Source organism: Ascaphus truei, unplaced genomic scaffold (genome assembly GCF_040206685.1).
Source record: "Ascaphus truei isolate aAscTru1 unplaced genomic scaffold, aAscTru1.hap1 HAP1_SCAFFOLD_1335, whole genome shotgun sequence".
Classification (NCBI taxonomy): Eukaryota; Metazoa; Chordata; class Amphibia; order Anura; family Ascaphidae; genus Ascaphus; species Ascaphus truei.
The window spans coordinates 78,457-93,423 of record NW_027454213.1 but is presented as its reverse complement, the minus strand read 5'-3'; the positions used below and the strand labels follow the sequence as shown (position 1 = coordinate 93,423).

Below are 14,967 nucleotides of genomic sequence, written 5' to 3'. Positions count from 1 at the left end.
ATACCCCGTGTCCCTCTCTCCCCCGCAGTGTATATATATTACTGACCCTGTATACCCCGTGTCCCTCTCTCCCCCGCAGTGTATATATATTACTGACCCTGTATACCCCGTGTCCCTCTCTCCCCCGCAGTGTATATATATCACTGACCCTGTATACCCCGTGTCCCCTCTCTCCCCCGCAGTGTATATATATTACTGACCCTGTATACCCCGTGTCCCCTCTCTCCCCCGCAGTGTATATATATTACTGACCCTGTATACCCCGTGTCCCTCTCTCCCCCGCAGTGTATATATATTACTGACCCTGTATACCCCGTGTCCCTCTCTCCCCCGCAGTGTATATATATTACTGACCCTGTATACCCCGTGTCCCTCTCTCCCCCGCAGTGTATATATATTACTGACCCTGTATACCCCGTGTCCCCTCTCTCCCCCGCAGTGTATATATATTACTGACCCTGTATACCCCGTGTCCCTCTCTCCCCCGCAGTGTATATATATTACTGACCCTGTATACCCCGTGTCCCTCTCTCCCCCGCAGTGTATATATATTCACTGACCCTGTATACCCCGTGTCCCTCTCTCCCCCGCAGTGTATATATATTACTGACCCTGTATACCCCGTGTCCCTCTCTCCCCCGCAGTGTATATATATACTGACCCTGTATACCCCGTGTCCCTCTCTCCCCCGCAGTGTATATATATTACTGACCCTGTATACCCCGTGTCCCCTCTCTCCCCCGCAGTGTATATATATTACTGACCCTGTATACCCCGTGTCCCTCTCTCCCCCGCAGTGTATATATATTACTGACCCTGTATACCCCGTGTCCCTCTCTCCCCCGCAGTGTATATATATTACTGACCCTGTATACCCCGTGTCCCCTCTCTCCCCCGCAGTGTATATATATCACTGACCCTGTATACCCCGTGTCCCTCTCTCCCCCGCAGTGTATATATATTACTGACCCTGTATACCCCGTGTCCCTCTCTCCCCCGCAGTGTATATATATTACTGACCCTGTATACCCCGTGTCCCTCTCTCCCCCGCAGTGTATATATATTACTGACCCTGTATACCCCGTGTCCCCTCTCTCCCCCGCAGTGTATATATATCACTGACCCTGTATACCCCGTGTCCCCTCTCTCCCCCGCAGTGTATATATATTACTGACCCTGTATACCCCGTGTCCCTCTCTCCCCCGCAGTGTATATATATTACTGACCCTGTATACCCCGTGTCCCTCTCTCCCCCGCAGTGTATATATATCTACTGACCCTGTATACCCCGTGTCCCTCTCTCCCCCGCAGTGTATATATATTACTGACCCTGTATACCCCGTGTCCCCTCTCTCCCCCGCAGTGTATATATATTACTGACCCTGTATACCCCGTGTCCCTCTCTCCCCCGCAGTGTATATATATTCACTGACCCTGTATACCCCGTGTCCCCTCTCTCCCCCGCAGTGTATATATATTACTGACCCTGTATACCCCGTGTCCCCTCTCTCCCCCGCAGTGTATATATATTACTGACCCTGTATACCCCGTGTCCCTCTCTCCCCCGCAGTGTATATATATTACTGACCCTGTATACCCCGTGTCCCTCTCTCCCCCGCAGTGTATATATATTACTGACCCTGTATACCCCGTGTCCCTCTCTCCCCCGCAGTGTATATATATCACTGACCCTGTATACCCCGTGTCCCTCTCTCCCCCGCAGTGTATATATATTACTGACCCTGTATACCCCGTGTCCCCTCTCTCCCCCGCAGTGTATATATATTACTGACCCTGTATACCCCGTGTCCCTCTCTCCCCCGCAGTGTATATATATTACTGACCCTGTATACCCCGTGTCCCCTCTCTCCCCCGCAGTGTATATATATTACTGACCCTGTATACCCCGTGTCCCCCTCTCTCCCCGCAGTGTATATATATTACTGACCCTGTATACCCCGTGTCCCCTCTCTCCCCCGCAGTGTATATATATTACTGACCCTGTATACCCCGTGTCCCTCTCTCCCCCGCAGTGTATATATATTCACTGACCCTGTATACCCCGTGTCCCTCTCTCCCCCGCAGTGTATATATATCACTGACCCTGTATACCCCGTGTCCCTCTCTCCCCCGCAGTGTATATATATTACTGACCCTGTATACCCCGTGTCCCCTCTCTCCCCCGCAGTGTATATATATTACTGACCCTGTATACCCCGTGTCCCTCTCTCCCCCGCAGTGTATATATATTACTGACCCTGTATACCCCGTGTCCCTCTCTCCCCCGCAGTGTATATATATTACTGACCCTGTATACCCCGTGTCCCTCTCTCCCCCGCAGTGTATATATATTACTGACCCTGTATACCCCGTGTCCCTCTCTCCCCCGCAGTGTATATATATTACTGACCCTGTATACCCCGTGTCCCTCTCTCCCCCGCAGTGTATATATATTACTGACCCTGTATACCCCGTGTCCCTCTCTCCCCCGCAGTGTATATATATTACTGACCCTGTATACCCCGTGTCCCTCTCTCCCCCGCAGTGTATATATATTACTGACCCTGTATACCCCGTGTCCCTCTCTCCCCCGCAGTGTATATATATTACTGACCCTGTATACCCCGTGTCCCTCTCTCCCCCGCAGTGTATATATATCACTGACCCTGTATACCCGTGTCCCTCTCTCCCCCGCAGTGTATATATATTACTGACCCTGTATACCCCGTGTCCCCTCTCTCCCCCGCAGTGTATATATATTACTGACCCTGTATACCCCGTGTCCCCTCTCTCCCCCGCAGTGTATATATATTACTGACCCTGTATACCCCGTGTCCCCTCTCTCCCCCGCAGTGTATATATATTACTGACCCTGTATACCCCGTGTCCCCTCTCTCCCCCGCAGTGTATATATATTACTGACCCTGTATACCCCGTGTCCCCTCTCTCCCCCGCAGTGTATATATATTACTGACCCTGTATACCCCGTGTCCCTCTCTCCCCCGCAGTGTATATATATTACTGACCCTGTATACCCCGTGTCCCTCTCTCCCCCGCAGTGTATATATATTACTGACCCTGTATACCCCGTGTCCCTCTCTCCCCCGCAGTGTATATATATTACTGACCCTGTATACCCCGTGTCCCCTCTCTCCCCCGCAGTGTATATATATTACTGACCCTGTATACCCCGTGTCCCTCTCTCCCCCGCAGTGTATATATATTACTGACCCTGTATACCCCGTGTCCCTCTCTCCCCCGCAGTGTATATATATTACTGACCCTGTATACCCCGTGTCCCTCTCTCCCCCGCAGTGTATATATATTACTGACCCTGTATACCCCGTGTCCCTCTCTCCCCCGCAGTGTATATATATCACTGACCCTGTATACCCCGTGTCCCTCTCTCCCCCGCAGTGTATATATATCACTGACCCTGTATACCCCGTGTCCCCTCTCTCCCCCGCAGTGTATATATATTACTGACCCTGTATACCCCGTGTCCCTCTCTCCCCCGCAGTGTATATATATTACTGACCCTGTATACCCCGTGTCCCCTCTCTCCCCCGCAGTGTATATATATTACTGACCCTGTATACCCCGTGTCCCCTCTCTCCCCCGCAGTGTATATATATTACTGACCCTGTATACCCCGTGTCCCCTCTCTCCCCCGCAGTGTATATATATCACTGACCCTGTATACCCCGTGTCCCTCTCTCCCCCGCAGTGTATATATATTACTGACCCTGTATACCCCGTGTCCCCTCTCTCCCCCGCAGTGTATATATATTACTGACCCTGTATACCCCGTGTCCCCTCTCTCCCCCGCAGTGTATATATATCACTGACCCTGTATACCCCGTGTCCCTCTCTCCCCCGCAGTGTATATATATTACTGACCCTGTATACCCCGTGTCCCCTCTCTCCCCCGCAGTGTATATATATTACTGACCCTGTATACCCCGTGTCCCCTCTCTCCCCCGCAGTGTATATATATTACTGACCCTGTATACCCCGTGTCCCTCTCTCCCCCGCAGTGTATATATATTACTGACCCTGTATACCCCGTGTCCCCTCTCTCCCCCGCAGTGTATATATATTACTGACCCTGTATACCCCGTGTCCCCTCTCTCCCCCGCAGTGTATATATATTACTGACCCTGTATACCCCGTGTCCCCTCTCTCCCCCGCAGTGTATATATATCACTGACCCTGTATACCCCGTGTCCCTCTCTCCCCCGCAGTGTATATATATTACTGACCCTGTATACCCCGTGTCCCTCTCTCCCCCGCAGTGTATATATATTACTGACCCTGTATACCCCGTGTCCCTCTCTCCCCCGCAGTGTATATATATTACTGACCCTGTATACCCCGTGTCCCCTCTCTCCCCCGCAGTGTATATATATTACTGACCCTGTATACCCCGTGTCCCTCTCTCCCCCGCAGTGTATATATATCACTGACCCTGTATACCCCGTGTCCCTCTCTCCCCCGCAGTGTATATATATTACTGACCCTGTATACCCCGTGTCCCTCTCTCCCCCCCGCAGTGTATATATATTACTGACCCTGTATACCCCGTGTCCCTCTCTCCCCCGCAGTGTATATATATTACTGACCCTGTATACCCCGTGTCCCCTCTCTCCCCCGCAGTGTATATATATTACTGACCCTGTATACCCCGTGTCCCTCTCTCCCCCGCAGTGTATATATATTACTGACCCTGTATACCCCGTGTCCCTCTCTCCCCCGCAGTGTATATATATTACTGACCCTGTATACCCCGTGTCCCCTCTCTCCCCCGCAGTGTATATATATTACTGACCCTGTATACCCCGTGTCCCCTCTCTCCCCCGCAGTGTATATATATTACTGACCCTGTATACCCCGTGTCCCCTCTCTCCCCCGCAGTGTATATATATTACTGACCCTGTATACCCCGTGTCCCTCTCTCCCCCGCAGTGTATATATATTACTGACCCTGTATACCCCGTGTCCCTCTCTCCCCCGCAGTGTATATATATTACTGACCCTGTATACCCCGTGTCCCTCTCTCCCCCGCAGTGTATATATATTACTGACCCTGTATACCCCGTGTCCCTCTCTCCCCCGCAGTGTATATATATTACTGACCCTGTATACCCCGTGTCCCCTCTCTCCCCCGCAGTGTATATATATTACTGACCCTGTATACCCCGTGTCCCCTCTCTCCCCCGCAGTGTATATATATTACTGACCCTGTATACCCCGTGTCCCTCTCTCCCCCGCAGTGTATATATATTACTGACCCTGTATACCCCGTGTCCCCTCTCTCCCCCGCAGTGTATATATATTACTGACCCTGTATACCCCGTGTCCCTCTCTCCCCCGCAGTGTATATATATTACTGACCCTGTATACCCCGTGTCCCTCTCTCCCCCGCAGTGTATATATATTACTGACCCTGTATACCCCGTGTCCCTCTCTCCCCCGCAGTGTATATATATTACTGACCCTGTATACCCCGTGTCCCTCTCTCCCCCGCAGTGTATATATATTACTGACCCTGTATACCCCGTGTCCCCTCTCTCCCCCGCAGTGTATATATATTACTGACCCTGTATACCCCGTGTCCCTCTCTCCCCCGCAGTGTATATATATTACTGACCCTGTATACCCCGTGTCCCTCTCTCCCCCGCAGTGTATATATATTACTGACCCTGTATACCCCGTGTCCCTCTCTCCCCCCGCAGTGTATATATATTACTGACCCTGTATACCCCGTGTCCCCTCTCTCCCCCGCAGTGTATATATATTACTGACCCTGTATACCCCGTGTCCCCTCTCTCCCCCGCAGTGTATATATATTACTGACCCTGTATACCCCGTGTCCCCTCTCTCCCCCGCAGTGTATATATATCACTGACCCTGTATACCCCGTGTCCCTCTCTCCCCCGCAGTGTATATATATTACTGACCCTGTATACCCCGTGTCCCTCTCTCCCCCGCAGTGTATATATATCACTGACCCTGTATACCCCGTGTCCCTCTCTCCCCCGCAGTGTATATATATTACTGACCCTGTATACCCCGTGTCCCCTCTCTCCCCCGCAGTGTATATATATTACTGACCCTGTATACCCCGTGTCCCCTCTCTCCCCCGCAGTGTATATATATTACTGACCCTGTATACCCCGTGTCCCTCTCTCCCCCGCAGTGTATATATATTACTGACCCTGTATACCCCGTGTCCCTCTCTCCCCCGCAGTGTATATATATCACTGACCCTGTATACCCCGTGTCCCTCTCTCCCCCGCAGTGTATATATATTACTGACCCTGTATACCCCGTGTCCCCTCTCTCCCCCGCAGTGTATATATATTACTGACCCTGTATACCCCGTGTCCCCTCTCTCCCCCGCAGTGTATATATATTACTGACCCTGTATACCCCGTGTCCCCTCTCTCCCCCGCAGTGTATATATATTACTGACCCTGTATACCCCGTGTCCCTCTCTCCCCCGCAGTGTATATATATTACTGACCCTGTATACCCCGTGTCCCTCTCTCCCCCGCAGTGTATATATATTACTGACCCTGTATACCCCGTGTCCCTCTCTCCCCCGCAGTGTATATATATTACTGACCCTGTATACCCCGTGTCCCTCTCTCCCCCGCAGTGTATATATATTACTGACCCTGTATACCCCGTGTCCCCTCTCTCCCCCGCAGTGTATATATATTACTGACCCTGTATACCCCGTGTCCCTCTCTCCCCCGCAGTGTATATATATTACTGACCCTGTATACCCCGTGTCCCCTCTCTCCCCCGCAGTGTATATATATTACTGACCCTGTATACCCCGTGTCCCTCTCTCCCCCGCAGTGTATATATATTACTGACCCTGTATACCCCGTGTCCCTCTCTCCCCCGCAGTGTATATATATTACTGACCCTGTATACCCCGTGTCCCTCTCTCCCCCGCAGTGTATATATATTACTGACCCTGTATACCCCGTGTCCCCTCTCTCCCCCGCAGTGTATATATATTACTGACCCTGTATACCCCGTGTCCCCTCTCTCCCCCGCAGTGTATATATATTACTGACCCTGTATACCCCGTGTCCCTCTCTCCCCCGCAGTGTATATATATTACTGACCCTGTATACCCCGTGTCCCCTCTCTCCCCCGCAGTGTATATATATTACTGACCCTGTATACCCCGTGTCCCTCTCTCCCCCGCAGTGTATATATATTACTGACCCTGTATACCCCGTGTCCCTCTCTCCCCCGCAGTGTATATATATTACTGACCCTGTATACCCCGTGTCCCCCTCTCTCCCCGCAGTGTATATATATTACTGACCCTGTATACCCCGTGTCCCCTCTCTCCCCCGCAGTGTATATATATTACTGACCCTGTATACCCCGTGTCCCTCTCTCCCCCGCAGTGTATATATATTACTGACCCTGTATACCCCGTGTCCCTCTCTCCCCCGCAGTGTATATATATCACTGACCCTGTATACCCCGTGTCCCCTCTCTCCCCCGCAGTGTATATATATTACTGACCCTGTATACCCCGTGTCCCTCTCTCCCCCGCAGTGTATATATATTACTGACCCTGTATACCCCGTGTCCCCTCTCTCCCCCGCAGTGTATATATATTACTGACCCTGTATACCCCGTGTCCCCTCTCTCCCCCGCAGTGTATATATATCACTGACCCTGTATACCCCGTGTCCCTCTCTCCCCCGCAGTGTATATATATTACTGACCCTGTATACCCCGTGTCCCCTCTCTCCCCCGCAGTGTATATATATTACTGACCCTGTATACCCCGTGTCCCTCTCTCCCCCGCAGTGTATATATATTACTGACCCTGTATACCCCGTGTCCCCTCTCTCCCCCGCAGTGTATATATATTACTGACCCTGTATACCCCGTGTCCCCCTCTCTCCCCCGCAGTGTATATATATTACTGACCCTGTATACCCGTGTCCCTCTCTCCCCCGCAGTGTATATATATTACTGACCCTGTATACCCCGTGTCCCTCTCTCCCCGCAGTGTATATATATCACTGACCCTGTATACCCCGTGTCCCCTCTCTCCCCCGCAGTGTATATATATTACTGACCCTGTATACCCCGTGTCCCCCTCTCTCCCCGCAGTGTATATATATTACTGACCCTGTATACCCCGTGTCCCCTCTCTCCCCCGCAGTGTATATATATTACTGACCCTGTATACCCCGTGTCCCTCTCTCCCCCGCAGTGTATATATATTACTGACCCTGTATACCCCGTGTCCCTCTCTCCCCCGCAGTGTATATATATCACTGACCCTGTATACCCCGTGTCCCTCTCTCCCCCGCAGTGTATATATATTACTGACCCTGTATACCCCGTGTCCCTCTCTCCCCCGCAGTGTATATATATTACTGACCCTGTATACCCGTGTCCCTCTCTCCCCCGCAGTGTATATATATTACTGACCCTGTATACCCCGTGTCCCTCTCTCCCCCGCAGTGTATATATATTACTGACCCTGTATACCCCGTGTCCCCTCTCTCCCCCGCAGTGTATATATATTACTGACCCTGTATACCCCGTGTCCCTCTCTCCCCCGCAGTGTATATATATACTGACCCTGTATACCCCGTGTCCCCTCTCTCCCCCGCAGTGTATATATATTACTGACCCTGTATACCCCGTGTCCCCTCTCTCCCCCGCAGTGTATATATATTACTGACCCTGTATACCCCGTGTCCCTCTCTCCCCCGCAGTGTATATATATTACTGACCCTGTATACCCCGTGTCCCCTCTCTCCCCCGCAGTGTATATATATTACTGACCCTGTATACCCCGTGTCCCTCTCTCCCCCGCAGTGTATATATATTACTGACCCTGTATACCCCGTGTCCCTCTCTCCCCCGCAGTGTATATATATTACTGACCCTGTATACCCCGTGTCCCCTCTCTCCCCCGCAGTGTATATATATTACTGACCCTGTATACCCCGTGTCCCTCTCTCCCCCGCAGTGTATATATATTACTGACCCTGTATACCCCGTGTCCCTCTCTCCCCCGCAGTGTATATATATTACTGACCCTGTATACCCCGTGTCCCTCTCTCCCCCGCAGTGTATATATATTACTGACCCTGTATACCCCGTGTCCCTCTCTCCCCCGCAGTGTATATATATTACTGACCCTGTATACCCCGTGTCCCCCTCTCTCCCCCGCAGTGTATATATATTACTGACCCTGTATACCCCGTGTCCCTCTCTCCCCCGCAGTGTATATATATTACTGACCCTGTATACCCCGTGTCCCTCTCTCCCCCGCAGTGTATATATATTACTGACCCTGTATACCCCGTGTCCCCTCTCTCCCCCGCAGTGTATATATATTACTGACCCTGTATACCCCGTGTCCCCTCTCTCCCCCGCAGTGTATATATATCACTGACCCTGTATACCCCGTGTCCCTCTCTCCCCCGCAGTGTATATATATCACTGACCCTGTATACCCCGTGTCCCTCTCTCCCCCGCAGTGTATATATATTACTGACCCTGTATACCCCGTGTCCCCCCTCTCTCCCCCGCACTGTATATATATCACTGACCCTGTATACCCCGTGTCCCCCTCTCCCCCGCAGTGTATATATATCACTGACCCTGTATACCCCGTGTCCCTCTCTCCCCCGCAGTGTATATATATTACTGACCCTGTATACCCCGTGTCCCTCTCTCCCCCGCAGTGTATATATATTACTGACCCTGTATACCCCGTGTCCCTCTCTCCCCCGCAGTGTATATATATCACTGACCCTGTATACCCCGTGTCCCTCTCTCCCCCGCAGTGTATATATATCACTGACCCTGTATACCCCGTGTCCCTCTCTCCCCCGCAGTGTATATATATTACTGACCCTGTATACCCCGTGTCCCCTCTCTCCCCCGCAGTGTATATATATCACTGACCCTGTATACCCCGTGTCCCTCTCTCCCCCGCAGTGTATATATATCACTGACCCTGTATACCCCCGTGTCCCCTCTCTCCCCCGCAGTGTATATATATCACTGACCCTGTATACCCCGTGTCCCTCTCTCCCCCGCAGTGTATATATATTACTGACCCTGTATACCCCGTGTCCCTCTCTCCCCCGCAGTGTCACGGTTGCAGGTCGGTAAGGTGAAGCGGTCTCTTAGCGTGTTAGAGGGCTCCCCCGTGACCCTTGCGTGTTCCGTGCGCTCTCAGACCAGCCCGGACTCCCGCTTCTCCGTGCTCTGGTTCTCTCACCGGCCCCCGGGGGCTGACGGGAAGCTGATCGTGCGCAGCGCGGCAGGTACTGAGTATGGTACCTACGCGGAGGAGGCTGCGTTAAAGGGCCGGCTGCAGCTGGAGATGCCCTCGCCGGGGCAGTACACACTCACCCTGCAGGGGGCGCGCGTCCAGGACAGCGGCAGCTATTACTGCCACGTGGAGGAGTGGGTGATGGATCCCAACCAGTCGTGGTACAGCCTGGCAGAGGAGGCGTCCGGGCTCACCGAGCTCAGCGTCCACATGCCAGGTAAGGAGAACCTCTAGGACCAGGCATAGCTCTGTATCAGGGTGCCAGGTAATGACAACTTCTAGGACTCGACACGGCCAGCTAGGACCAGTAATAAACAGTCTGTGTATCCCACGTATATTCAGTCCTAGGGGTGATCGTCCGTGTGTCTCTAGCATGCGCAGTCCTAGAGGTAACCTGTCCCTGTGTCCCTATAACATGCGCAGTCCTAGAGGTAACCTGTCCCTGTGTCCCTATAACATGCGCAGTCCTAGAGGTAACCTGTCCCTGTGTCCCTATAACATGCGCAGTCCTAGAGGTAACCTGTCCCTGTGTCCCTATAACATGCGCAGTCCTAGAGGTGCCGTGTCCCTGTGTCCCTGTAACACGCGCAGTCCTAGAGGTGACGTGTCCCTGTGTCCCTGTAACACGCGCAGTCCTAGAGGTGACGTGTCCCTGTGTCCCCCTGTAACACTGCGCAGTCCTAGAGGTGACGTGTCCCTGTGTCCCCCTGTAACACGCGCAGTCCTAGAGGTGACGTGTCCCTGTGTCCCCCTGTAACACGCGCAGTCCTAGAGGTGACGTGTCCCTGTGTCCCTGTAACACGCGCAGTCCTAGAGGTGACGTGTCCCTGTGTCCCCCTGTAACACGCGCAGTCCTAGAGGTGACGTGTCCCTGTGTCCCCCTGTAACATGCGCAGTCCTAGAGGTGACGTGTCCCTGTGTCCCCCTGTAACACGCGCAGTCCTAGAGGTGACGTGTCCCTGTGTCCCCCTGTAACACGTGCAGTCCTAGAGGTAACGTGTCCCTGTGTCCCCCTGTAACATGCGCAGTCCTAGAGGTGACGTGTCCCTGTGTCCCCCTGTAACACGCGCAGTCCTAGAGGTGACGTGTCCCTGTGTCCCCCTGTAACCCGCGCAGTCCTAGAGGTGACGTGTCCCTGTGTCCCCCTGTAACACGCGCAGTCCTAGAGGTGACGTGTCCCTGTGTCCCCCTGTAACACGTGCAGTCCTAGAGGTGACGTGTCCCTGTGTCCCCCTGTAACCCGCGCAGTCCTAGAGGTGACATGTCCCTGTGTCCCTGTAACCCGCGCAGTCCTAGAGGGTGACGTGTCCCCTTTCCTCGCAGAGATTAACCTGCAGCTGGACCAGCTCCCGCAGAACGTATCGGTCCTAGTGGGGGAGAGTGTCACCGTGGCGTGCCGCGTGCTGAACCGCACGCTCCCGGACTCCCGCGTGTCTTTGGAGTGGTTGCTGTGGCGGACGGGCGAGCCGGAGAGGCGGAGCGTGGCCCGGCTGACCGTGGACGCGGTCACCGCACCCCCCTGGGACGAGGAGGAGAGGGGGGTCCCCGCGCGCCTGCAGCTGGCGCAGCCGTCCCGCGGGCTGTACACCCTCACCCTGCGCCGGGCGGAGGAGGAGGACAGCGGGGCTTACAGCTGCCAGGTGCAGGAGTGGCTGCAGGACGCCGGCAGGGCGTGGTACAAGCGGGCGGAGGACAGGTCCGCCTCCACCTACGTGAGCGTGCGCCGGCCAGGTGAGGCATGGCGCCGTTAACCCCCTTCACTGCTGGCCCTGATTTAGGGAGCCCCCCGACCTCAATTAATATCGCTTCATTTCTATGTGGGGGTGCACGGTGCTCGCGGGGTTAATGTTTCCGGCAGAAATGGGTGGAAGACGCGGAATGCGTCGGGTAACAACCGGTACCTCCCACCCCAAAGCCGGAGCTCCTCCCAGTGGTAATGTAACCGTCACAGCGGCGCTTCCGGCAGGTGTATTCTGTAATGGGGTATCAAAGAACAATGGGGGGGTGCTAAGCACACGCCCCATATGGAAAGATCCCTATAGCTGGGGCACAGCACACCTAACACATCACGTCCCATATGGAAAGATCCCTATAGCTGGGGCACAGCACACCTAACACATCACGTCCCATATGGAAAGATCCCTATAGCTGGGGCACAGCACACCTAACACATCACGTCCCATATGGAAAGATCCCTATAGCTGGGGCACAGCACACCTAACACATCACGTCCATATGGAAAGATCCCTATAGCTGGGGCACAGCACACCTAACACATCACGTCCCATATGGAAAGATCCCTATAGCTGGGGCACAGCACACCTAACACATCACGTCCCATATGGAAAGTTCCCTATAGCTGGGTCACAGCACACCTAACACATCACGTCCCATATGGAAAGACCCCTATAGCTGGGTCACAGCACACCTAACACATCACGTCCCATATGGAAAGACCCCTATAGCTGGGGCACAGCACACCTAACACATCACGTCCCATATGGAAAGACCCCTATAGCTGGGGCACAGCACACCTAACACATCACGTCCCATATGGAAAGACCCCTATTGCTGGGGCACAGCACACCTAACACATCACGTCCCATATGGAAAGATCCCTATAGCTGGTGCACAGCACACCTAACACATCACGTCCCATATGGAAAGACCCCTATAGCTGGGGCACAGCACACCTAACACATCACGTCCCATATGGAAAGAACCCTATAGCTGGTGCACAGCACACCTAACACATCACGTCCCATATGGAAAGATCCCTATAGCTGGTGCACAGCACACCTAACACATCACGTCCCATATGGAAAGACCCCTATAGCTGGGGAACAGCACACCTAACACATCACGTCCCATATGGAAAGAACCCTATAGCTGGTGCACAGCACACCTAACACATCACGTCCCATATGGAAAGACCCCTATAGCTGGGGCACAGCACACCTAACACATCACGTCCCATATGGAAAGACCCCTATAGCTGGGGCACAGCACACCTAACACATCACGTCCCATATGGAAAGACCCCTATAGCTGGGGCACAGCACACCTAACACATCACGTCCCATATGGAAAGACCCCTATAGCTGGGGCACAGCACACCTAACACATCACGTCCCATATGGAAAGATCCCTATAGCTGGGGCACAGCACACCTAACACATCACGTCCCATATGGAAAGACCCCTATAGCTGGGGCACAGCACACCTAACACATCACGTCCCATATGGAAAGATCCCTATAGCTGGGGCACAGCACACCTAACACATCACGTCCCATATGGAAAGATCCCTATAGCTGGTGCACAGCACACCTAACACATCACGTCCCATATGGAAAGATCCCTATAGCTGGGGCACAGCACACCTAACACATTATAACGGACGCGCCTGTGCAGCCGGATCTCACTTTATTAGGAAATCATTCAAATAGTTACAAGTAAATTCTGCGCTGTCCCAGGAGGGGACCCAGCACTGACACAGCGCTCTCTGCAGGTAGTGAGGCCGGTTCTGTACTGTTTCCTGAGCGGGACCCAGCACTGACACAGCGCTCTCTGCAGCTAGTGAGGCCGGTTCTGTACTGTTTCCTGAGCGGGACCTAGCACTGACACAGCGCTCTCTGCAGGTAGTGAGGCCGGTTCTGTACTGTTTCCTGAGCGGGACCCAGTACTGACACAGCGCTCTCTGCAGGTAGTGAGGCCGGTTCTGTACTGTTTCCTGAGCGGGACCCAGCACTGACACAGCGCTCTCTGCAGGTAGTGAGGCCGGTTCTGTACTGTTTCCTGAGCGGGACCCAGCACTGACACAGCGCTCTCTGCAGGTAGTGAGGCCGGTTCTGTACTGTTTCCTGAGCGGGACCCAGCACTGACACAGCGCTCTCTGCAGGTAGTGAGGCCGGTTCTGTACTGTTTCCTGAGCGGGACCCAGTACTGACCCAGCGCTCTCTGCAGGTAGTGAGGCCGGTTCTGTACTGTTTCCTGAGCGGGACCCAGCACTGACACAGCGCTCTCTGCAGGTAGTGAGGCCGGTTCTGTACTGTTTCCTGAGCGGGACCCAGCACTGACACAGCGCTCTCTGCAGGTAGTGAGGCCGGTTCTGTACTGTTTCCTGAGCGGGACCCAGCACTGACAGAGCGCTCTCTGCAGGTAGTGAGGCCGGTTCTGTACTGTTTCCTGAGCGGGACCCAGCACTGACACAGCGCTCTCTGCAGGTAGTGAGGCCGGTTCTGTACTGTTTCCTGAGCGGGACCCAGTACTGACCCAGCACTCTCTGCAGGTAGTGAGGCCGGTTCTGTACTGTTTCCTGAGCGGGACCCAGTACTGACCCAGCGCTCTCTGCAGGTAGTGAGGCCGGTTCTGTACTGTTTCCTGAGCGGGACCCAGTACTGACCCAGCGCTCTCTGCAGGTAGTGAGGCCGGTTCTGTACTGTTTCCTGAGCGGGACCCAGCACTGACACAGCGCTCTCTGCAGGTAGTGAGGCCGGTTCTGTACTGTTTCCTGAGCGGGACCCAGCACTGACACAGCGCTCTCTGCAGGTAGTGAGGCCGGTTCTGTACTGTTTCCTGAGCGGGACCCAGCACTGACACAGCGCTCTCTGCAGGTAGTGAGGC

General features: G+C 53.7%; 1 protein-coding gene across 1 annotated transcript in view; it reads left to right on the top strand.

Annotated features, from left to right (window-relative positions):
- Positions 1 to 10,246: 10,246 nt before the first annotated feature.
- The window catches only part of LOC142475719 (immunoglobulin superfamily member 3-like), a gene marked incomplete at its 5' end in the record, with an annotated part of 34,150 nt that continues 29,429 nt past the window's right edge, over positions 10,247 to 14,967 (top strand). Inside the window, 2 exons of the mRNA XM_075581463.1 lie at positions 10,247 to 10,559; positions 11,666 to 12,073. Coding sequence (XP_075437578.1) covers positions 10,247 to 10,559; positions 11,666 to 12,073 — 721 coding nt within the window. The remainder of the gene's footprint in view (positions 10,560 to 11,665; positions 12,074 to 14,967) is intronic.